Source organism: Parasteatoda tepidariorum, chromosome 10, assembly GCF_043381705.1.
Source record: "Parasteatoda tepidariorum isolate YZ-2023 chromosome 10, CAS_Ptep_4.0, whole genome shotgun sequence".
NCBI lineage: Eukaryota > Metazoa > Arthropoda > Arachnida > Araneae > Theridiidae > Parasteatoda > Parasteatoda tepidariorum.
In genome coordinates, this window is record NC_092213.1 from 76,167,914 (window position 1) to 76,192,755 (window position 24,842).

The 24,842-nt window shown below is 26.3% G+C and overlaps 3 protein-coding genes across 3 annotated transcripts in view; 1 reads left to right on the forward strand and 2 right to left on the reverse strand.

Annotated features, from left to right (window-relative positions):
* Positions 1 to 699: 699 nt before the first annotated feature.
* LOC107439146 (40S ribosomal protein S12 homolog tsunagi) lies at positions 700 to 7,955 on the reverse strand. The gene is made up of 6 exons (XM_016051639.3): positions 7,773 to 7,955; positions 5,560 to 5,619; positions 3,581 to 3,658; positions 2,449 to 2,585; positions 1,417 to 1,544; positions 700 to 901 (listed from the first exon to the last, which is right to left on the reverse strand). Exons 1-6 carry the CDS (start codon positions 7,843 to 7,845, stop codon positions 871 to 873), a joined length of 507 nt encoding a protein of 168 aa, XP_015907125.1. The 5' UTR covers positions 7,846 to 7,955; the 3' UTR covers positions 700 to 870.
* Positions 7,956 to 8,041: 86 nt separating this feature from the next.
* Positions 8,042 to 12,799, forward strand: LOC107439156 (cytidine deaminase). The gene is made up of 4 exons (XM_016051645.3): positions 8,042 to 8,333; positions 9,159 to 9,273; positions 11,480 to 11,537; positions 12,589 to 12,799. Exons 1-4 carry the CDS (start codon positions 8,192 to 8,194, stop codon positions 12,709 to 12,711), a joined length of 438 nt encoding a protein of 145 aa, XP_015907131.1. The 5' UTR covers positions 8,042 to 8,191; the 3' UTR covers positions 12,712 to 12,799.
* The window catches only part of LOC107439010 (serine/threonine-protein kinase Tor), a 100,623-nt gene continuing 88,562 nt past the window's right edge, over positions 12,782 to 24,842 (reverse strand). Inside the window, exons 52-58 of the mRNA XM_016051467.2 lie at positions 23,300 to 23,447; positions 20,834 to 20,969; positions 20,226 to 20,291; positions 17,896 to 17,955; positions 14,868 to 14,945; positions 14,675 to 14,780; positions 12,782 to 12,940 (exon numbers count right to left, since the gene is read on the reverse strand). Of these exons, the coding sequence (XP_015906953.1) occupies positions 12,925 to 12,940; positions 14,675 to 14,780; positions 14,868 to 14,945; positions 17,896 to 17,955; positions 20,226 to 20,291; positions 20,834 to 20,969; positions 23,300 to 23,447 (610 nt within the window). The 3' untranslated portion in view covers positions 12,782 to 12,924. The remainder of the gene's footprint in view (positions 12,941 to 14,674; positions 14,781 to 14,867; positions 14,946 to 17,895; positions 17,956 to 20,225; positions 20,292 to 20,833; positions 20,970 to 23,299; positions 23,448 to 24,842) is intronic.

Below are 24,842 nucleotides of genomic sequence, written 5' to 3' on the forward strand. Positions count from 1 at the left end.
AAACTAGGATTTCTATTTAACTATTCAAATACATCCAGTGTTCGAATTTCTTTTAGCGTGTTGCATGCTGTGTACCCATATTCGGGTGAGAGCAAAGTTTCTGATCGGGCCGAGTCACCAGTAATGGGGCGACGCTTATTCGACTACTTGCGAAGGATATTCGTATGTATATGAAAAGATATTTAACAGGAAGTAACAAAACTATTGAATTGTTATAAAAGTAGTACTAAAATGATTTATTAGGAAAATTATAGTGAGCTTCGTAAAAGCTTTTTTGCTCACTGTTATTTGACTCACTAAGAAATAAGCTCTCCATTTATCTTCTTGAAATTTAAACAAATTAGAGTAAAATTTTAAGTTATACTCCTCTTTACACGGCAATGATTCAAACTGATCGTGTAAAGTCATGAGATGAGAAACAAATGCGAAGCAACAGAGACAAACAAACAGAAAATTGACAAACAGAATTCTCTTAAATTGAAGCTTATTTTATTTATAAGCAATTTATCTTTTATTAGCATAATGTTTTTATGTTAAAAAACTTTTATGTATGAACATAACTAACACTTTAAATACGAAATTCAAAGAGAATGATTTGTAATGAAATAATCTAGAAACACAATATATTTCATAACAACACAAAATCCCACACATCAAACATTTAAAAATTCTACACGTGTTACCAATTACTTAAAAAAATCACTCTTTAAAATTTAGTTTTTATTCAAATGATATGAAAATGACAAAACAAATATTGTAATAATAAATTTGTCGTTACACAAACAGTTTAATGTGACAATGATTGTATACAGTACAGGTCTTACACTTTCTCCGTCTTAACAAATAAACATATCTAGACTCATCACAGCATTAATACCTATGCCTCCGACTACTTCTTTTTCTAAAAAATAAGAAAATAGAATTAAATGATGTATTTAAACCAATTCAATCAATCTTGCTTATAGAACTAAAACTATATTATGCCAATTTATATATTTTCATTTGTGCTTTATTCACATTAAGTTTTTGCTTTACTATATACAATTTAGAAGTATTATCATTATGCAACGACAAATAGAACATGGTAATAGAAATTAAAATAAATAACTAGATCAGGCTTTTTTTTCTTTATTTAACACCTGATTAATTCAGACGGTTTTACAAGTAAGACACATAAAATTATTTTATGACTAAATCTAACATGGGTTTCAGGTTTTAGGGAAAAATCATTCTAACTTTCTTGCAATTATAAAATACAGTGCCAGATTATCCGAAACCCAATATACAGACTTAAATCTGAATTGTAATAACAATAAATTGTAATGAGATGATTTAGTTCAGATTACCAACTATTTTCTGCAAAACACACAAAATAAACAAAAAAATAATTTGTTGATAGTACAAATATAAAATTACTTTTTTAGAGCTCCCTTGACGAATGCCCAATTCACATGTATCTGCTGACCAAGCAAATCTGAGCCATTTAAATTATCTAAAGCTGCTTGAGCCTCCTTGTATGTTTCATATTCTACAAGGGCATAACCCTGAAATAAAAAAAAATAAATAACATTGTTGCAACCCTTTATTAGTTGACAAACAATTTCAAACATAACAACTCAATGCAAACTGTTAAGAAACTTCTAACAGGTTTCTCGCTCAAATAGAAGAATAAAGGTAGGAAGAAAGGGCATTAAAAACAATAAATATGTATAAATGAGAGAAGAAGAATTTTTTTTTTTTTCTTCAGCAAGCCAACACAGGAAACTATAATTGTTGCTATATTTCCGCAATCTGTGAGCAAATAGCAAAATAATAAGAACTCAATAAATTTTTTAATCAATAACAGGAATAGATGATTGTAAGTCCATCTATTATTCTGATCTGGATTCTAGCAACCAACAATCTTTTTTTGGTTAAAAGTTTTCTAAGTCATAATACAAAGCAGTTTGACTGACTCTGCATGCCAAATGAGGATAACAGTAATTCTGCTCAAGGAATGCGTTCAGCGGGAAATATTGACGCTAATATTGCATGCTTAGGGTCCACAAAATCTACCTTTCCGGCTTTTCAGGAGTTTGAGCTCAAAGATGTAAAGTTCCCTGATTTTCAGGATAATTTCCAAATTGTAGGACATTTCTTGGTAACATAACACATCTTTACAATATATAAAGCATACCTGCTAACATTGGAGAAATAAAATAGTGGAGATTTTACTAGCGACATTTTTTAGGTTATGAGTAAAGTTTTGATACATCATGCAGAATCATGTAAGTCAAAAAGAGAAATTCAAAATCTCTTTTTGCTTGTTTTCAATTTAATAACATAAAACGTATCAATACTTAAAAGGTTAAACTTAACAGAGCTAAAATCTTCTATTTAGTGTAATATAAGAATAAAAAGAGAGATTATTTTTAAATAAAATAAGACTTGTATTTAAAAGATGTATACTTTTAGGAATCCAGTTCTTCTATCAAGATTGAGGTGTAGATTCTTAATTTCACCGTGTTCTGAGAACTTGTCGTAAACATCATCCTCTTGAGCCTCTTCATGGACTCCAGTAATAAACAAAATCCAACCTTCTATTGCTAAAGGAAACGAAAAGAAAATCTACTTATTTTGACATGATTACATACATATAAGTAGAGAAAACAAGGCTGGCATTCACTACAAATAATAAATTGTTGAACACTCAGGATTGTATTGGTTTTAAAGATGGAGACTAACTAATGGTTTGAAATATATTCAGATATATATGCGTAGAAATATATGAATATAATGAAATATATGCGTAGCCAAATATTTCAACAGAAAATAAGCAACTTTGAGTACTTTATAAGTGCTCAAAAAATATTTTTAAACACTATATACATTAATAAAATACAAAATAATATTCAAAGACTATACATGAACATGATAAAATAACTAGTTTCCGACAAAGAACTCTCTTCTTGATTATATTAGCTGTTATAAAATAATCAAGAGATTTTTCGGTTCAATATCAGAGGGTGGAAAATGAAGCATGAAATAGAGAATGCTTTGCAAAATGCAGAGTTGCACATGAGGGTGCAATAATCTCACCAAACCTAGCTCAGCAGACGTACACGCGGACTCGCAAATATTTCGACAAACATGTAATGTGATTGGCGGTTTCATACGCTATGGACCGACAGCACGGCAAAATAGATTGTGGTTGAATGAGTTGTGAAAATGTTGAATAGAACAATGCAAAAAGCACACTATTGCATAATACGCAGCAAAAATTGACATGGTAAAAAAAGAAATTTCATTTTCAAAAAGGGAAAATTTAAGCACTTTTTAAAAGCACTCAATGAAAATAAGCACTTTTTAAAAACGCTATGTACCATAGTTTTGTCTAATATGAAGTTAAACTAGTTTTGATTGCTGAAAAATGGGTATTCAAGTTAAACAGTGGATATATATAAAAAAACTTAACAGCCACAATGAAAGTAAAGTCCCATAGCATATGTCCAATAGCAAATGAGGAATTAATAATTAAAATTCATATCATATGTAATGAAAATGAAATCTTCAATATAGTTAAATGAATAAAATAAATTACATCTTTGAGGTCCCGGTTCATCTGTTCCATCATGATCCATTGCCTCATAGTCTTGCAATTCTTCTCTGGCAGTGCCATCTATAAAACAACATTTCTATTTTAATAACTTTGCAAATAACAAAACATGTTTTAAATCATAAAAATACAATCCTAACACAAGTACATAAAAACAAAGAGTTTGAAAAAAAGTTCTCTTTTTGAGTTTAAACCAGGATTTTTTGGCTTACTTAAAAGAAAAGGCAAAATAATAATTTGAGCTCTAAATTAAAAGTATTCTATTGTATGGTATAATCATGATAATTAATATAATAATATTAATATTATCAATAATATACAATTAAAAAATAACCACTTTCCTTCCACAAACATGGAAGTTTACCCTAAACATAACTTAATTTCCTTCCATTTGTAAATAATGAGTAACCCCTTTGTTTGTCAGTATAGATGAAAGTCTCATACTTTAGAATTTAACACCATTAATTAACTGCATTCAGTTTACAACAAACAGTTACAATCATATTTAATTATTAAAATTATCATGCTGTTTTTACAATTAATACAAACTTTAAGGAGAGAATGGAAAATTTAAGGTAATATATTTTCAAATCAAACAAATTTGAAAATATTAGAATAAAAGTAAAGGTATATTTTACTACTTATGATTTTTGTCATTTTCTTAACACAATGCTGCATTATAGCATATCAATATTGCAGCATTAAATAATATACTAAGATAAAATTTTTCATGAATTTTAAATATTGTCAATATATTTTAATTATGCACTTTTATATAGGCATTGTATTTTGAAAATATTAGAATCAATAAAATTATAGCGCACACAGGCAACAATAGTTAGTTTAAGCTGATAACAGAAAACATTCTAAAAATAAAATATGAAATGCAGAAAAGTACTCCATTCCCATTTATGCTTTTGATTGTAGCAAGCATAATGAATGTATGCTTGCTACATATAAAAAGCACAACTAACAAAGCACAAGCTATGGATAGAAATTTTATAATATATGGTATTTTTAATTGAAATATGTTTAAATTACATTCATTTAAACATAAAAAGTTTAATGAATTAAAAATATTTTATTTAAGAAGCAAAATGATGTGTACATGCACCATTTGACAAATCAATTGACAAACCATCTAGTTGAATGTTAGTTATTTAAGAAATTTGATTTCACTTCATTCTATTTACAGAACTTGCAACTTTAATACATCATAGCATATGAATAATCTGAAATTGAATAATTAAACAGTTTCAAAAATTTGTAGTTGCCAATAACCATTTCAAGTTGAGAAACTAGAATAGTTAAAAAAAATTTCTCAACAGAAAGTGTTTATTCCAATTCAAATACTAGCGTTTATAGATGTCTTCAAAACCCTTAACAATAGCAGAAAAATAAAATTAGTGAGAAATAACAGTGTTAATAAAAAAATATTTACTGAAATGTTGTCTTGATGCCTCTTTCACCAAAAAATAGATAAGAAAACATACAAACTTTGGAACTTAATTGTTTTTTTAATTGCATTTTTTTTTTTTTTGTTGATAATTTTAAAAATTTATCTGAACATAGGAATGATGATGATCTATATTATTTAAAAGAATTATTAGGGGCAATGCAACTTGACATAAAATTTATTCATGTTAATTACTTTATAATTATGTTCTTGCAAAAATTACCGTCTAACTTTTAGCAATGAAAAACTAATATTTAAAAGATTTTTATGGGAAAATTTATTATTTTTTTCTATTTTTATAGGTATAAATCACATTGGTTTAAACCAAAAAAAAACATGTAAAAAGTTTTTGATTTCCATGGAGAAAATAAAAAGAAAGAAAAAAACTAACTCATATCATATATAAAAACTAATTATATAAGATACATAAAAAAAACTACATTCATTCTTAACCACAGAGTTATGATATTTATTTTGAATTCTTTCAACAAAAATCAAAATGACTTACCACCACCAAATCCTCTGCCTTTTCGTTTCTTCACTTTTTCTTTTAATTTTTGAACACTTTCTGCCAAGAATAAAAATTACAAAATTTAACACACAGAAATATAACTATATAACATTATTCAAAACATATATTTAAGGAGTCAATTTTTGACATTCTCAATTTAGATTGATTCTACTGTAAATCCACATCGTCTACAGATTTTTTTTCCCGGCAGTTGTTGTCATTTCTTGACTATTCCCTCACAATTTTTTCAATTCTGATGTAATTTATATGACGTCATAGCTAAGGAATTTCATATTTTAATACTAACTTTTTCAAATGTTTGATTCGCAACAATAAATTTCAATAATTTTTAATAAGTCCACATCATTTTTCTAAATTGCTTTTTAGGCAATTATTACAATTATTTATCATTTTTCAATTAATTTTGACATAAATTTTAAAAATTCAGATATGTTTAAAAGTTAATATTATGACGAGCAACATTTCCAAAATTTGAATCTGAGGAATTAGTTAAAATTATCTTTAAAAAAAGCTAAGATTTTTTTTAATGATAAAATTAAAAACTTTGTATATTTTAGGTGTCTGAAAAATAATACAAATATTTACGAACAATGCCCTTTCTTAGGGGGAAATAGTGCCCTTTTTAGCTTCTAACACCCTGCCCTTTTAAGGTCTAAAATGAACACTGCAGATGCAAAGTTCTTGTTATTCATCTTTCACTTTGGCTGATAGTTGTACATTCGTTTATTGCTGAAAAAGAAAATGGCAATGGATGACAGGATTGGAACAAAGTTTAAACAGCAATTTTAGTAACAAATAATATGACCATGTTGCAATAAAGAAGAATATTTCCTTTTGTAAAAGTTTATTTTATTTTTGTAACAAAACAAAAATTAACCTGCAGCAGTGGCTGTATTAATCCTAATGTTGTGGGCTTTACAGTTTTATTATAAAAAATCAGTGATTCTGCTTATTTGGTCAAATATAGCAAAAATGTTGAGATGCAAAAAATAATTTGAGGCATGATTCTTTAACGAGGGAAAAAATAATGTGTCTGCCGATTTATGTGAGCAAAACTATAACACTCTAAATACACATAAAAAATTCTTTTCTTTCATAATTAATAATTGAAGGAGATAATAAGAATAATTCTGAGTCTTTTCCTTGGTGCATGTGTTTAATCAATCCTAATTAAAAGCTTCAATAGTTCAAATAAAATATCTTGATTTTAAATTGTCTGTTTCATCGATCAATAAAATAAATAATATTATGAATGAGAATATTAATAAATGGGTAAAGAGGTTGATTGAGAATGAAAATTCATATTTTAAATAGGGACCTACTTTTAGTAAAAACTATGTGAGAACATGGTCTGTATCATTTTTATAGAATTTTTTGAGACATATCGCATTCATAAACAGTCTCACTGTAGCAATAACTCAAATTTAAAAAGATTTTTAAAGAAAAATTTGCCATTATTCAATTGGTATAAATAAATTACATGCATTCAGTAAATAACTAAAACAAAAACCTAAGATTTGTATTTTGTTAATAATAACAAAACTCAGTTCGCTTCGTTTAGTTAAACCAGCACATATGTTGAAACCAGTCACCTATGATCCAAAACGCTTGAAAAAGTCATAACTCCGTACAACCACGACTCACTTTACTTATTCTTATATTTTTAACATGAATTCAAATTGATGGCTTTAGGTATTCCATCTTAAAAGGTAACCTTGCCCTTATCTTTCTTTAACATTCATGCTTAAGGATACTTACATTAGTGTTATTATAATTCCTAACTTTAACAATTAATTAATTTAAGAAATAAGTGCGCTTTACCTAATTCATAAATTTGAGGAAACCCGTAAGCAAATCACAGTACTCGTACGTACTTATTTTGATATTTTCATTAAACAACGTAAGCCACAGAAAAAAAAAAGGAAAAAAAAGAGTTATTCAGCTGTTTCTTTAAAAGGACAATGTTTGTTGCACAAGAAGAAAATAACATAACCTATACATCACATGTAAATATTATTTTATTGCATGAAAAATTATGTTTTACCTTACAGATATCCATTGCAACTAAATGATTGAACTGAATTTAATATTATTGAAAAATTAAAACAATACTAGTAGGAAAATGTCCCCATAACTGGCTTAAGAATATGTCGTAATTTTTAAAACGAAAGAAAAAAAGGACTACTTACGATCTCCTTCAACATCAACTGGGAACTCTTCACCACCTTCGTCAATATCTATAACATCCGATGAGATAGACATTTTTAAAGATCGATACAATTTAAAAACTATATTAACTTCACCTACTTAAAACGTTTGTTTTCATAAATACGGCGAATTGGAATTGAAGTTACAGTTAAGGAATACACTTTGTTACAGTTGCAGTGAACATTTTTTAAAAATAACTTTCCTTTATTTTATACTTTTGTACTAAGCTATAAGCAACTAAGTAGTTTTCATAGAAAACTCGTCGGATAAGTCCTTGCATAAGCAAAAAAAGAAAAGTTTCGAATTTCAAACAGGATTTTTGTTTTACAATCGTCATCTGTAATATTCTCCGCCATCATTTCTAACAATTTTCTTCTCTAGTTTTCTCAAAGGAAACAAAATGAGTTCAAAATCACTTTCAGAAGACGAATATAAAAATCTCTTTGAAATATGCCAATCAAATTTATCAAATTCCTATTGTCCTTATAGCAAATTTTCTGTTTCTGCTGCGATTTTAAGTGAAGATGATCGAGTATTTACAGGTAACTTACTGTACGATTACTTTTATTTGAATTTTTGTAGGAAATTTATTCACCAGTACTATTTCATTTTTTTTCATGTTAGTTAAAAACTCGTATGAACGAAATAATTAAATAAATGTAATTAATTTAATTAAACCATTAATTAATTTGAACTTAAAATTAATTAAATTACATTGAAAAATTAATTACTTTTTACATTTATACGAGTGTTCTTGGTAGTGTTCTCGAATATTTCATATATTATATATATTTTCCAGTTGAATCAGATTTTCACCATTATTTTGTATAGTAGGTATTAGAAAAAATTTATAAATCATTCAAAGGCTTCGAAATAATAAAAAAAACCTTATCATAGAGTAGTTTTCAAAGATAGGAAATTGTGTTTGTTAATTTTAGTAATTGTATCCTTTGAATTACAAGGAGATAACTTTATCTTTTTAAAAAATGATTTTAATGAGATCCAAATATATTATAGTCTATTATCTATTTCTGATTTAAAATATTTACTGATAATTTTGTATGAAGAAGCTATATATATGAAGATTTAGCATCTTTTTATGTGCTGTGGCATTGCCAGGATTTTGTTTAAGTTGAGACCTAACATTAGCTTCAGAGGTTTATAAATATTTTAAAGAAAATGAGATAAATAAGCTTCAAACTATTATGGATAAGCATTAGGTTTTTCAATTTTTTAAAACATTCCATAAAAAACTCTTGATATAAATTTTATTAAGTAATTACAAGTAATATTTATAAATCCTTTTTCTTTACTGTTTTTTTTATTGATAAATATAATTTTGCAGCTAATAAAATGAATTCTTCTAGGTGTTAACATTGAAAATGCATCTTATGGTTTGACAATATGTGCTGAAAGATCTGCTATAGCCAAAGCTGTCACTGATGGTTGCCAAAAGTTTAAAGCAATAGTAATAGTATGCGGGTAACTTTTCTTTGCACATAGTATCGAATTTTAAGGTGAAGTTTTAATGTATACAGAGATTAATGTAATAATGAATGCAAAGATAATAGTAGTGGGTAATTTTTCTTCGCACATCGTATTGAATTTTTAGGTGAAGGTTTTATGTATAAGTATGCGGAGATGTTCACAAATTAAAAAAAACACCCATCATTTTAAAATTGAGCATTTTGTTTTAAACCTACCAAATTAATTAATTATCACTCACATACACATATATATTTGCCATTTATATATTTAGTTTCCAATTTATTTTTCGTTCAAGTTACATTTTCCACATATTTTTATATAATTGGTTCTTCGAATGTGAATAATATGTTGTAGTAAAAATCTAACTTTCTAAATGCAATAATGAAAACTACTCGTATTATTCAATGAGAAACTAGTGTGTGACAAACAAAGTTCCTATCTGTTTTGCCTAGAACCTTATGTTTGGAAGGTTAGTTTAGTTCAATTGACTTTGTAAGTTACAGTATTAATTTAAATATAGCATAAAATTGTTTATTGCTAAAACTTATTTATGCAATATTTAAGGCTTAGTCACTACTCACAATTAAACTTGTAAGCTCCAAAAAGATCTCCATGAAGTAAACTTTTCACTCCGCTTTTAAAAAATTGCATGAATAATGCGCTTAAATAATAGGTGAAGATGAGACAAATATATATCAGTGACTCCGCTTACCCGCTATAGTGCATCAAATACGTCAAAAACCATAGACTCGATGCAAAAATAAAGTCACGGCTCATGGGGTGCAAAAAAAGTACAATTTACATGGTCGTAAAAAGAAAAAGCACCACAGAATTGCTTTGATCTGGTAAAAATTAACCACTATACTATGCTTACCTGCTATAGTGCATCAACATTGTCAAAAACCGTAGATTGGACACAAAAATGAAGTTGTGACTCTTCTCATAGGGTGTGTCATTTTCAGCAGAAAAGTACACTTTACATAGTCAGGGAAAAAAATAGAAGGACAACAGAATTGCACAGAATACCAAAGCCTTTTATTTTAAATTACAATTTTAAAAATATTTATTTTTTTACTACCCAAGAACAACTGTATAAAATAGATTTAAGATCTTTACTATTTGAAAATATAATGTACATAATAGAATTAACTTATATTTAAGTCCATTTGCAATTGTTAGTGCAATATAGTTTTTGAATTCTATTTCCCTTCATTGATAATAAAATTTTTTAGTTACAGAGTTTTTTTTAGCTATGCTATAAGCATATTTCTAATTACAATTGGTGCTATTTTTTTTATTCATATTCAACTAATATAAAACATTTTATTTACTACTAAAAATGAGAATTGTTATGTTGGTACAGAAATAGTTAACATTGATTTGTACAAAAGCATTTTTCCGATTTATCAAAAACTTAGAAAATGCATAGTAAATAATTTTTGATAAATGCATTATTCAACTATTATTGCTGAACAGTTAGTCGTTTTAAAAGTAAAGATATATGACGTGAACTGTCAGAACCGTTTGTGTAATTATTTTTTCCCCATTTTGTCGGAATACTGTAAAATTACTATTTTTAAGCCAACATATTTAGTAAAATCTTTTTTGCTGTATTACTAAGATATCATATTAGTTATGAAGATAATTTTTCCATACGTAATTTATATAATTTTCAAATGAAATACTTGATGTGTGAAAACAGTGAATAAGTTCTTTCCTTTTTGCATTGAATGAGTTGATTATTTTCTAATAATTATATTTTCACTGAAATATGTATAAATTAATCTACTTCAAGGATTACTAACTTAATAGTAAAAAAAATTGTGTACTTCTTTCAGCAAATGAATTGTTATTTTTCTAATTGAATGGATTTACATTATATATATTTTTTTCTTAACATAGTTAGACAGATTTTAATATACAGATACTATTTAATATACTTTCTCACAAGGCTTTAAACATAAAATTTCTTTGAGTCTTGAATTTTAATGTTGATTTAAAGGTTGTAAGCTACAATTAAAAATGTCTAGATGATGCAAAAGCACTTGAGACTAGTTATTTATTGATGTCGAGGAACATCACCAGAACAATAAAAAAAGCTTTTGATTATGCAATATTTTTATATCTCCATTGTGACATAATTTATACAGCAATAAATTTTCGAATGTTATCTTTTTGACATAATTTACTGTTTTTTCAGCTCTAAGAGTGATGAATACATTGGACCTTGTGGAGCATGCAGGCAAGTTCTGGTGGAGGTAAATCATAGAAGGAATTAATTCCACTGCATAATTAACTATCTTCTAAATCTCTATAATATTTTCTTAAATAAACCAAGCAATAATTGGGATCTTTATAGTGTTAAAACAATTAATTTGTTTCTCACACAGCAGTGTGTTATTAAAATATAAAATAATTTCATTTTTAAATTTTAATAATATACCACTATGTAATAAACCAAAGTAATTTTCCCTTGCTACTACCTTTATCTGAAATACTGGATTGTTATTACAAAAAATGCTCTGCATTGTTGTAATTAATGCATAGTTTATGCATTATCATTAATTGACTAGTACAATTTTTTTTCTTTTTCATGTAAAGCATTAAGTGTAAATTTTAGTTTTTTTTTCTCCATTTATTTCATATTTACTATTTCTTTAATCAAAATAAATACATGTTATTTGATTTCTTTTTATCATAATACAATTAGAATGATAAAAAGAATCTGATACCATTGCCTAATGCTTTATTTATTTATTTTTCTATAAAAGGTAACATAAAACTAAGACTTATAATTTTCAGAAAAAAATAATTTCAATTATAACAGTACTGTGAAAGAATAAACTCAAATATTAAATTAACCCAGCAGTTTATTAGTGATCCAGAAATATTTTCTTTTACTTAATTGATTGTAAATTAGCTAATTTTTTCCCCATTAAAATATTCATTTTTTCCTAAAATCATGTATTTTATGAATGCTATGAACTCTTATTAAACAAAGCTATTTTAGTTCTTATTAAACACTATTTTAAGGAAAGAATTCTGCATACATAATTTTTATAAGGTTTCAGTTTTCAAGTTTAGATTTTTTTTATTTTTATTTCTGCAACATATATGATTTTTGTTAAATTTAAGGAGATTACCTTAAGTATGTTTCCATGTTTAGAAAATTTTTTAATTTTATGAATATTCATTAATTATTAAAGCTGTAAATGTTAAACTAAACTCTAAAATTTTCTGCTTAAAATATACCTATCTTTTTATTGTTTTCTGGTTAAAATATATTAAGTTTGTTTAATTTTGTTTCAGTTTGGCACAGATTGGGATGTTTATTTGACCAAATCAGATGGTACATACACTAAATGTACTGTTGGGGATCTTCTGCCATTTGCATTTGTACCAGAATCTTTAAGAAAAAGTTATAACCATTAGCAAGTTTATTTATTAATGATTTCTGCCATTTGAAGTATATTTTATATACAGACTTGAATAAAAACAAATATTTTTATAAAGTAACAAAGTATTATTTATTTTTTATAGCATTATTTACATATAAGTCACCACTCTAATAGTATTATCACAGTAGAGGATGCAAATTAGAAGTACTATGTACAATTTTCATGGCTAGGATTGACTTTTGAGATTTCACCAAAATGGGCACCTAAAGATACAAGTATAGCAAAGTTTATTTTAAGACAAATTTGTAACATAACATAAAAATATGTTGTAATAAGCATCTAAAATAAATTAATTTATATTTTCTGAACTACATTGAAGAAGCATATTATTTACTACTAGAGCATTTTTAATTAATTGAAGCACAGTAATCTAAATGTTCTAGTAAATACACATTATGTTATAAATAATAGCTTATTTCTAATCTCTTAATTTGTATAAAAAAAAGGAATTTTATAAGAGAATTTGAAAATTTCTAAGCAAGTTAATATAAGTAATTAATAATAAAATCACATGACACAGAACACTTCAGAAATATTAGGATAAAAGCTTTGAAGATCTAGATAAAAATTTTACAATACATTATTGGATCAGCAACTATATGATACAATAGAACAGAGTAAAAAATAAAAATTCAATTATAATTACTAAGTAACTTTTAATAGTTTGACTAATTTTATTTTTTTGTAACAACATGCAAAAAAGAAGTAAAATGTAATATTTTCCAAAAACTGTATGCAATCAATTGGTTTTATGGTTAAAAACGATTTTTTTTATAAGTTATGTATTTCAAAATAATTTGAAAAAAGAAAAAAAAAACTGCTACAGAATGATGAATTATACAAAAAGAATATATATAAATTACTTGCTGCAGTAATTAAAAGAATATAATTAAAATTACTGCTACAGTGTGATGAATTGAACAAAAGAATAGAAAATAGTGTATAAATATTTGTTATCAACTTTTTAAATGAATCTTAATCAAATTGTACTAAGATACAAATTTTAAAAGCAACAGCCTTTACAGCAGTTTTGAAAAAGATGATTATGGTGTTTGTAAGAAACACCATAATCATCTTTTGGTTATTGCATAAATATTTATGCAATAATAAATATTTATATCTTTGTGCTGCACCAGTTTTTTTCCTATTCTGAACAAGAATATATTTTACTTAATCCTTCAAATTTTTGTTGAAATTCATTATTTTGTAAACATTTTTTTTTTTCATAAACAAACACTGAACAAAAAAATCTATTTAATTAAATGATTCTTTGAGAAGATCAAAAACTTTGAAAAGATCAAAAAGTCAGAGCTAAAACATAAAACCAAAGAGACAGTTTTAAATCCTAAATTCCAATTATGATTTCTATTTAGTAGTTTTGGGAATTTTTTTCTCTATTATTGTCACACATAATTTTATAATTTAAAATCAATTATTAATTATGTTAAACAAAAATCGAATTTCATCAATCAATTTTGGTACAATAATTAAATAATGCTTTTGAACATTATTTAATTAACTGCTAATAAAACTGACTTTCCGATACTTGTGCAAGTGAAAAAAGTTTTGAGAATTCCAGCGTACTGCTTCGCCATTTGATAATATAAATTTACATTTAGCATTTTTTTCTTCTTCATAAGGAGGAATTTGAAATGAACTATCAAGTTATAATGTTAGCATAGAAATGCATATTTTTATTTAATTAAACAGTTTTACTTTTAAAGTTGCACAAGTTTTCCAAAACTTTAAGATAATTAAAAGCAATTATGAGAGTAAGATTATTAGATTACTTGAAAAACTGTAAAAAATTTTGAGTTAAAATTTTCAACTTTTTACACTTATAACAAGTAGCTAAAAATGTTCTCAAAATTAAAATGAATTTAGAAAATCAAATATAACAATAATTTTTTAATTTAAAAAGAAATTGAATTTCTTACCATCCAATATAGCTTTGGCACAAATTTTCATGTGAGGTAGCTTGTCGAATGAGTAAATCGACTTGTTCATCAATTTCTAAAATCCTGCCAGGATCAAAATCTCGACCTGCAAATAGATATGGCACAGTAGATATTTAATCAAAATATTCCTGCAAATGCCAGACTAATAAAAGAATGAATACATATAATCTACCTGTTAACTTGTCCTGTACTCTATTAATAATCTGAACTGCTTTTTCATTTAATGCTTCTGGCTTATTGTACCAAGAATCTAAAACAAAGCAATGCATGTGCAATGAATCGGAAACTTAAAACACAATTTGTTTTTCATATATTTTTTTATAAAATGTTTTCCACTTTTTTTGCAAAGGTGAAAAAAAAAAGCTCACAGTTTTAAAGCCTTAAATTTGAAGTAAGGTTATAATTTTATAGTTTGCAAACCATCATGCTGGAAAGAATGGATTAGACTTAAAAACAAAGTTGCCAATATTTGAAGAATAGTAAGAGAACCATTTAAAAAAATTAAGAAGAGCATTTTGTCCTTTTTGTAAACTTAAGTGAAATAATTAAATAGCAAAATAAAACTCAATTTATAAATAAAAATTAAATCAGGGTTGCCATTCAAATCTGAAAAAAAAAAGTTCCCTGTATATATTATACACAATATATTAGGAGGAAATATAAAATCACTGTGCAAATGTGTGAGCTATATTAGGATAACTAATACTAGTTTTAATTGGTCATCATTGTTAATCACATTGGTTTTATGAAAAAGAGAGAGTCCACAGATATATAAAACAATAGTTACTTTTATTTAAGGAATAATTTTATAATGGCCATATAAAATTAAATAAATAAAAAAAAGTATCAAACAAAGATGCCGGAGAAATTTTTGTAAATTAATAACAGTAGCACTTGGGGGGCTATTCGGAATCAAAAACCCCCATACCTAACATCTAGAATTTCTAATTAAAAGTGACTGCATGGTTCTTAACAGACACCTATGAGCATGGGAAAAAATCCATAGTTGGCGATTTATCCTACGATAAAAAAAGCCAAACACAAAGCCAATCCCAACGTTATTAATTTAACCCTGTAACAGAAACTTTTTTGTTGTTGGAGAAATAAAGTAGCTTATAAAATTAAGAGTTAAAAATGGATTTTGATATTTAATTTAGTCGCAACAGTGAATTAAGGAGTTATACGTTTGTATTGAACTAAAAAAGTTAGCTGTTATGTTGATTGTTAAGAAGATAATAAAAAGTTTATAATTGCTTTTTATAAAATGTAATAAAAGATAAACAATTGGTTTATTTTAATTAAAGTTTGATTAAGGATGATTAAAAACATGGAATTTTATAAGATTAAAGAAATTTTAAAAGCTAGGAAATAGGTAATGCATTAAAATATATCATTAGTGCAATGAAAGAAATTCTTTTACACAGAGACTGTATTGCACAACCTAAAGGAGAGAAATTCGTTTTTACTCCCCTTTTAAAACCTTGTTTCTCTTTAAAAATCTTTCTTTAAAGGTGCAGAATTTTTAATTTTTCATAAAAATGAAAAAACTCAATAGTGCAGAAATTATTTGATTTTCGGTATTGCTTATGTGAGTAGATAATCAGCAAAAGCATGTTCCCTGCTTCCCTTACCAAGGTCAGTGGAGCAGAAAAACGGCAGGTGGAGAGGAGCACTTATAATTCTTCTTTGACTTTTCACAGATTTCCCAGTTGCTTTACCCCGTAACCAGAGCCGGATTATACCTTTCGTAGGCCCTAGGCACAGCCGTTTTCGGGGCCCTTCCCCCACTCCTCCCCTCTTTTCAAAATATATGCTAAAATTTTCTTGCATATTTTTTTTAGCATTTTTATTAATATGGATTTTAATTTGCAAATTTGTTTATCAAACTTTATCTGCAATACCGACATACTGCCTATATTGCAGTTGATATCGATAATACGTACTATTATGATTAGTTCGATCGATAACTGTGTAAAGGTAAACACTTCACGTCAACAATACAACAACAAACCAGCAAAGAAAACAGTGAAATTGATAGTGAGATTAATTACAAGAAATAATTATACTACAAATAGCTTCATAGTTTTCATGATACTACTATGATAAGTCAGTGAAGGAAATTAACATTGTCAAAAGTAAATCTTTTGACATTATTTATAAATAAATTTGCAAGGTAGGTTAAATGTTTACTAATAGAAAAAAAATGATTTAATACTATTTTCATAAAATGTTAGTCACGTTTTGTCAGGAACGTATTACGCCATTTTAGATGTATTAATTTCAGAAATGACTAAAAGGCGTAAAGCTTACAGTGATTTGTACGATAATTTCGGTTTTCTTGTTCACAAAAATTTGTCAGAATCTGAGATAAAACTAGAAGCGCAAAATTTGGTGAAAATTTACTCATCCGATTTAGAGGAAAACTTTGTAGATGAATTTTTACTATTTTCAAATTTGTATGAACATAAATCTGCACAAGAAATGTTGAAGGCTCAAATTAAAGATAAACTTGTGAATACTTTTCCTAACGTTCACATTGCATTAAGAATATATTTGTCGATTCTTGGATCAAATGCAGAAGGAGAAAGATCTTTCTCCAGATTAAAATTGATAAAAAATTATTTGCGTTCAACAATGAATCAAGATCGTTTGGCATCGCTCGCACTTATGTCTATTGAATACGACATTTTGCGTAGTTTGGAATTCGACAGCATAATACAAGATTTCGTTGAATCCAAAAATCGCAAAAAAGTAATATATTAGATCATAAGATTCTGCAAAATAATTTATTACCGAAAAATATTATATTTTTATTTGTATCTTCATAATTTTGTGCAAAATACACTTGTTGTTTTTAAAGCTAAATTATTTTTGTCAACAAATTTTTTTCTCCCAAGTTTTTCGTAGGCCCCTGAATTTCGTAGGCCCTAGGCACGTGCCTAGTGTGCCTATAGGTTAATCCGGCCCTGCCCGTAACATATCAAAATAGCATGTTATTGAATATGACTTCATATGACAAAATAGACTTAAAAAATTTTGTTTCTTTTGGTGCAGAATCACAACAAGATAATTGTATAGAAAAAAAAGGTTCTCCTTCAAATCCATACATTTAAGTTCCGCAGAACTAAATGTTACAAAAGAAACGCTTTGAAGAAAATTAGAAATATTGCAAACAAGTTCAACATCAATGTGTAACTCACCAATGGGAGTGTCTGTTTTCTTTGAATCTGCCTGAGATTGCACTTCTACTTCCAATATATCTATTTAAAATGAAAGAATAAGGATTTGCAATTAATAAGTAAATCAAATATACATAAAATAGCAAATAAATAAATCAAATATATTATAAGTAAATTAAATATACATGCAAGAGAATTACTTATAGTAATTGAAAGTGGAAGGAGAGTATGAGAAAACGACTTCTAAACATTTTATACATAAAACCAATCAAGTGCATAGCCAAATCTTTCAACAAAAAATAAGCACCTATTAAGTACTTTTTAAGCACTCAAAAAACATTTTTAAGCACTATATACATTAAAAAAAAGGCAAAATAATTTTCAAAGACTTTACACAATCATGATAAGATAACTAGTTTTCAACAAAAAACTCATTTCTTGATTATATTAGCCATTAAAAAAATGATCAAGGGATTTTTTGGTTCAATTTTATAGGGTGAAAAATGAAGCTTGAAATTGAGAATATCTTTCAAAATGCAGCAGAGTTGCACAGGAGAGTGCAATAATCTCACTAAACTCAGCTCACTATACACACATGCGGACTTGCAAGTATTTCATTCAACCAGTAAAATGATAGGCGCTTTAATACGCTATGGACCAACAGTACGCTGAAATTGATTGTGGTTGAGCGAATTGTGAAAACGTTGAATAGACAATTTGAAAAAAGCACGCTTTTGCATATTACGAGGTGAAAATCGACATGGTAAAGAAGACAAAAAAATCTCATTTTAGAAAAGGGAAAATTAAGCACTCTTTAAAAACACCCAATGAAAAAAGCCCCCTTTTAAAAACACTATGCACTATGTAACATTTGACTAGGTTAGAAGCATTGCATATATTCTTTTGTTCTTTGAGAAATGTGATAATAACTACCCACAAAAAAAAGCACCAGCAAATTTTATATAGGTTAAAGGCAAAACAAATTATGTATCAGACAAAAGCTACTTCAGGCCATTTCTTTTCTTGAATTTGTCATGTTATAAGTTTTTTATTCCAACTAATTCTAGTAGGAACAATGTTGTAAAAAAAAAGCATTTTTTTTTCAGAAAAATTCAACCCACTAGGTTTTTTTCAGGGTTTAACTGAGATTTTTTCAAACCAAAATAAAGTTTTTCATAATTTTCTTATTCTTTAGAGTCGTAGATTAAGCCTCGTTGCATCATAATTACCATTTAATTTAATTAATTAAGCTATTAATAACCATAACTATTAACACATTTTATAACAATGTTATTTCATAAGTTAGTAATATTTTGAATGGCAATAAAATTGTCTAATTAATTTCAAAAAATTTACTTATTCTATTTTAGAATTATGGAAACTATTAAATGTTTAAGTGAAGGAATAAATTATTCATTTCAATTCAAATGAAAGAACAATTTTAAAGTAATTTTTAACAAAAAAAATGTATTTATGCAATGGTGCATTGCATTACTTTTCCAACTGTGTTATTGTGCCTCGTGTTATGAACAGTGAAAGATAGCTTTGAGAATAAGCATCAGTTTATCAACAGGGATCAAGAACCAGAATTCTAGAACAAGTATTTAACCAGTTGAAAGGTGTGATATTTTAAAAGTATAATTTAAAACTGTATGTAATAAGACTCACACGTCGGGAAAATAGCAATTAAAATGCTCTTTTATAGATAAATTATTTCTCATTTCATCGAATTGTGATTCTAAAAATATTATATATTGAAGCATGTTATAACAGTAGTTTAAATAGTAATTTGAATTAACATTTCAATTTTTGAGAATATCTTAGTACATAATTTGCAATTTCTAATAATATATATTTTTAAAAAGGTTAATTAAAAAATTTTAAAGTACAGAATATAGAAGATATGGAAATATAAATATTTCAGTGTATACAATTTGTATTTTATCATAGTATAATAAACTTAATATCAACACACAACATTTTAAATTATTTTCTTGTCATCAGGCATTCAAATCATTAAGTTCATATATTTTCAAAACATTTAATTTAGTTAAGATTTTTCAATACTCATACTTAATGTTTATACAATGCTAAATAAAAAAGAATTAAAAGAAAATTAATTGAATTAAAAAAAAAAAAAAAACATTATCAGAACTTAGAGAAAAGAAAAACTATTCTGAAGTTCAATATTTTTTGCTAATTAATTGTTACTTTGTGCTACCACTATGTATAACTTCACATAAAAGCATATTTAGTGCAATAATTAATAAAAGTAAATTTTAAATCTCTCAGACTAACGAAATAAGAGATACTAAAATGAAAAATATAGTAAAGAATTCTGTTTTTATTACCATTTTGATCATGAATCGAAGAAGATGATTCACTTCTGCTCTTTGAATGTTTACCTTTTGGTTGAGCTAAAAATAATAAATAAACTTTAGTGCAAAATGTATACATTTGAGGAAAATTGGTAGCGAGAAGGTAAAAAATTCAAGGAATGCTAAGTTACGATGATAGATTTTCAAAATAGAAACAACTTTTAATGTATTATTTATTTAATTACATAAGTTTATAATCTGTATCTTTTCTTTAAAACGTAAATGTGTTTTGTAACAAAAACTTATAAATGGAACCTAATATATTTTATTTGAACCAGGGCTACTAAAATTAAACCCCAGGCCTTTCCTTTATTCAATATCAAACAATATTTAAAAATATATTTATTAATACATAAATATATGTATGTATAACTAATTATTTTCAAAATTATGTCACTACAAAAAAGAAAACAAGAAAGTAAACATTTAACAATCATCATTAATAACAGAGATCTGTTGATTATTTTAATTACTACAGTAAATGAAAAAAAAATGTTTGCTTGTAAGATTGATAACTCATTATTAGAAATAAATTGAATAGATTGTTTCATAGGTGGTTTTAAAAGAAAAACGATAAATACCATCAATGAGTCTCCAATTCAGCAAAGGATCATAAACAAAGGCTTCTAAAACAGCCATAAGGCTGTCCTTATTGTCTCTCAATACTTTCATAACCTTTTGGCATGTTTTTCGGTATGTTCCTTCAATACCAGTCACCTATTTCACGAATAACAAATAAAAATAAGCTATCTTTTACAATTAAAAAGTAAAATAATACAATATTAAAAAGAAATTATTTTGTGAAATATTACATATAGTTTAATTCTTTGATGGGACTAAGAGACACTACATTGTGTTAAAAAAAATCTTAATTTCTAACAATTACTGTTTTAATTACCTTTAACAAACAGCTTTTCCTTAAAAATTTTCTAACAGTTTTTTAAAAAGTACCTACAATATTAAATGTAAAATGAAAAAATATACTTGTCTATAAATAAAGAATAAATTTAAACTATAATCATAACAGGGATGAGAGTAGTTGGAAAGTAAAAGAGAGGAAATTCATGAATGAATATATATATAAATTTGACAAAAAAGTGCAATTTTTAAACTTGTAAACCATGCGATTATAAATCCCGATGATTAATTTTAAAATTGCATGAATATATAAATATGAATCACATGCATGATTTCAAATTACAAGAATATGAATCACATGCATGATTTTAAATTAAGAGAATATGAATCCCGAAATGAGGCTTTTAAATCACGTGAATATGAAACTCTATATCGAATTTAAAAAATGCGAAAATACAAATCATGATGCGTAATTTTTAGATCACATAAATACGAATCACGATGTATAATTTTTAAATAGCGCGAATACGAATCCCACTGTCTAATTTTCAAAGCACTTATAAATAGGAAAATCGATGTTTGATATTACAACCGCAAAGACGAGACACGACATTGGATTTTAAGCTCGCATGAATACGAATCGCTACATAGGGTTTTAAAAGTGCGTAGTTACAAATCGCGATATTGGATTTTTAAATCTCGTAAATAAGAATCACAATGTACGGCATTTAAATCGCCTGATTAAGAATCGCAACGTTCAACTTTTAAATTAGGCAAATACGAAAATCAACGTTTGAGGGAGGAATGAGGACTTCAATATTTTCACTTCGCGGAAAATTTAATTCCTCATAAAATATTTAAACTTGTGCAAAAAAAATTTTCAGCAGAAATTAGCGGAAAAAATGGAAAAATCTGTAAAAAAGCGGAAATCCGCGAATCCGCGGAAGAATCACATCCCTGTCATAAGAGAGTTGAGTTTATTTAAAAAATGCTTGATAAATGAAAATTATCTCGTGAAATTTGACACATAATGACTTAAAAAGCTCTCTTTCTTAAAAAGTTCTCTTTCAACACATTAAATTCTATTAAAATACAGATTTCTTACGTTTTTGATTTATTTATTTTATGCATTCCTTCAAGTATTATTTCATATAAATGTTCAGATGCATATTTAACTCATGTTTAGCTTCGAGTTAATTTTTTGCTAGTTTCTTTTCGCTAAAATTAAATCAAATGATGCTGTAACATATACAAGCATAACTTGGATATCTTATTTCCTGCAAAATTTATTGAAAGTAAAAGTTGGTCAAATAACTTTTATTAATTTTATAACAAAATATATTAACAGATACAAAAATTCTAAATAATGTTTCAATATTAAAAATGAATGAAACAAAGATAATTTGTTACCAAAGTAAATAGTAGTACTAAATATGCATGCTACAGTTAATTTACAGAAACTTAATCCAAATATTTGTTTTTTTTTATTTTTGAAAAATTATTTAATCATGAAATAAGACACGTGAAAAAATTAACAAGAGAGAGGCATAAGTAAGTTTTTACTTAGTGAACATAAAGAGATTTGAAAGTACAAAACATGAGGATACCATTTGCCTTTCTTTTAACATTAAAGAAAACATATTAGGTTAACATTTTATAATTGAACAACAAAGCAGAAAAAAAAAAAAAAAACAAGCAACAAAAACGATCTTTCATTTTTTGTTAAACTTTCTTAATTAATTATAAAAACAGTTTGAGAGACTTATTTTGTTTTAAAAATGGTTTTTATTTTTAAGAAATTGATAGTTAGGAATGAAGGAAAGTTGTAAATACAGATTATTTTTTCAACAATAATTTTTGTGCAAAAAAACACCTATTATTTAAAAATAATTATAAAAAATTGCAACTAATATTAATAATAAGGGCAATATACATTTAAAGCAATCAGCCTTCATTTGAAATTATTACTATGACTTTACAGTTACTATCAACATATTGACTCAACACCCTAATATGTTCAATTGCGCTTATAATAACTTATATAACTTTGCTACTCGCCAAGATAATATAGAAATGTTGAAATTAACAAAAAAAAAAGCTATTGAACACAAAAATTAAATAACAAATACATTCTTGAAAAAGAAGTAACAAATAGTAGTTTAATTAAACGGATGATTTGAAATTCTTACCTCCATGGCATGTATGAGCATTCTAGTCAAACGGAATGGAATTTTTTCAGGGAATTTATCCCTGGTCATAGCAACTTCAAAGCAATCCCCAAAATCTATATGAAGAATCTTTCCACTCAAGCGATCCAACATCAAATTGGATGGATGTCTGGAAGAAGAAAAAAAGAATTCGGTCAAATTTTTTTAATGGTAAAGAATAAGAAACATGTAATTGCAATACGAAACATGTTATTGGCTGTCAAGAAACATGTTACAAATAATTTTTAGGAAATTAATATGTCTTAAATAAGGGTTAAGTGTCACAATTTTTGAATGTTATTTTCTGTTCTATATGTCTTCAGCTAAAGTTAAATAAATTTACAGTTGTGTAAATTTACAGTAGTAATAAAATCACAGCACAATTTTTACTGCAAACAGTAAAAGCACAATAACAATTAATTGGGCGATCAAGACATCTCCATGCGACAACAGAAGATGTTTTTAAGGTTAGAAGTAAAACTAAATAAGAAAAAGTGACCTAAAAGTCTTATTACAAATTCCAATGACTAATGCCACCAATGATTAACTTCATATGGTGTTCCATATCCACAAAGCAATCAAGAATAATTATTTTGACTGTCTTCAAAATAAAAATTTTGAAGACATTCAAAATTGCCTTCTAAAGCAATTTGAAAAAAAACAGTTTCATACTGTTATTTTATACTTTAATTAATAAGAATTTCAATTATAAAATTTTTTTTTAATGCATCATAACTTAAAATTTTTACAAACTATGAATCATACTAGGATGAAGAGTAAAAAAAAAAAAAAACTCTTAGCCTTGATCTTATCAAAATTTTTACAATTTAGCGTGTCAAAAATATCAACAACTGAAAGCCTGAAAAATATGTATGTTAAATTAATTTTGCAATAAAAATTAATTGATAGGAGCAAGTTTAATGAAAGGCGGAAAATGGCAACTTCAATTTTTAAGCGAATTTAGCAAGATTTTCTGAAATGTGTTAAATAAAATGATGTTTGAAAGAAATTTAGGAAAATTCAAACAAGACTAAAAGCATTTTTATTAAAACCTGTTTTTTTTGGTGCGGCTTAAGTGGAGAAACACAACAATCACATTACAATAAAAAAAAACGATTATCTGATACTCGCTAATACAACACTTCGATTATCCTTTCAACGCGCATTTCTTTATTTTTATCATTACTAAAACCCATTGATCAATGTGCAATTGAGTCAATTAAAAGGTTATATAGAAAAGCAGTTTTACTCAGATTGACCGAAAAATTTAGAAAAATATTCTGAAAAATTTGGAGCAATATTCCTAAGATGCTGTAATTTACATTTAACAAACATTTTAAATTTTGGAAAACATGCAAACGTTTATATATATACATAGGCACAGTACATTATTGCATCTTATATGGTTGCTGACTTCATCTGTATCAATGTTGTTAAAGTTCAAAAATTTCATAAAAAAACATACTTGTGTTTGCAAAAAATAAAAACATTTTTCCTTAAATTAACACTAATTAAAAAATAATTT

Excerpts from the sequence above, each read along its gene's own strand:
- LOC107439146 (XM_016051639.3), bottom strand. The coding sequence starts at position 7,845 with ATGTCTATCTCATCGGATGTTATAGATATTGACGAAGGTGGTGAAGAG. Across the intron at positions 3,659-5,559 it reads AGGCAGAGGATTTGGTGGTG|ATGGCACTGCCAGAGAAGAA; the intron begins GTAAGTCATTTT and ends GTTGTTTTATAG. Across the intron at positions 1,545-2,448 it reads GAAGAACTGGATTCCTAAAA|GGTTATGCCCTTGTAGAATA; the intron begins GTATACATCTTT and ends TTTTTATTTCAG.
- LOC107439156 (XM_016051645.3), top strand. The coding sequence starts at position 8,192 with ATGAGTTCAAAATCACTTTCAGAAGACGAATATAAAAATCTCTTTGAA. Across the intron at positions 9,274-11,479 it reads GCAATAGTAATAGTATGCGG|CTCTAAGAGTGATGAATACA; the intron begins GTAACTTTTCTT and ends CTGTTTTTTCAG. Across the intron at positions 11,538-12,588 it reads GCAGGCAAGTTCTGGTGGAG|TTTGGCACAGATTGGGATGT; the intron begins GTAAATCATAGA and ends ATTTTGTTTCAG.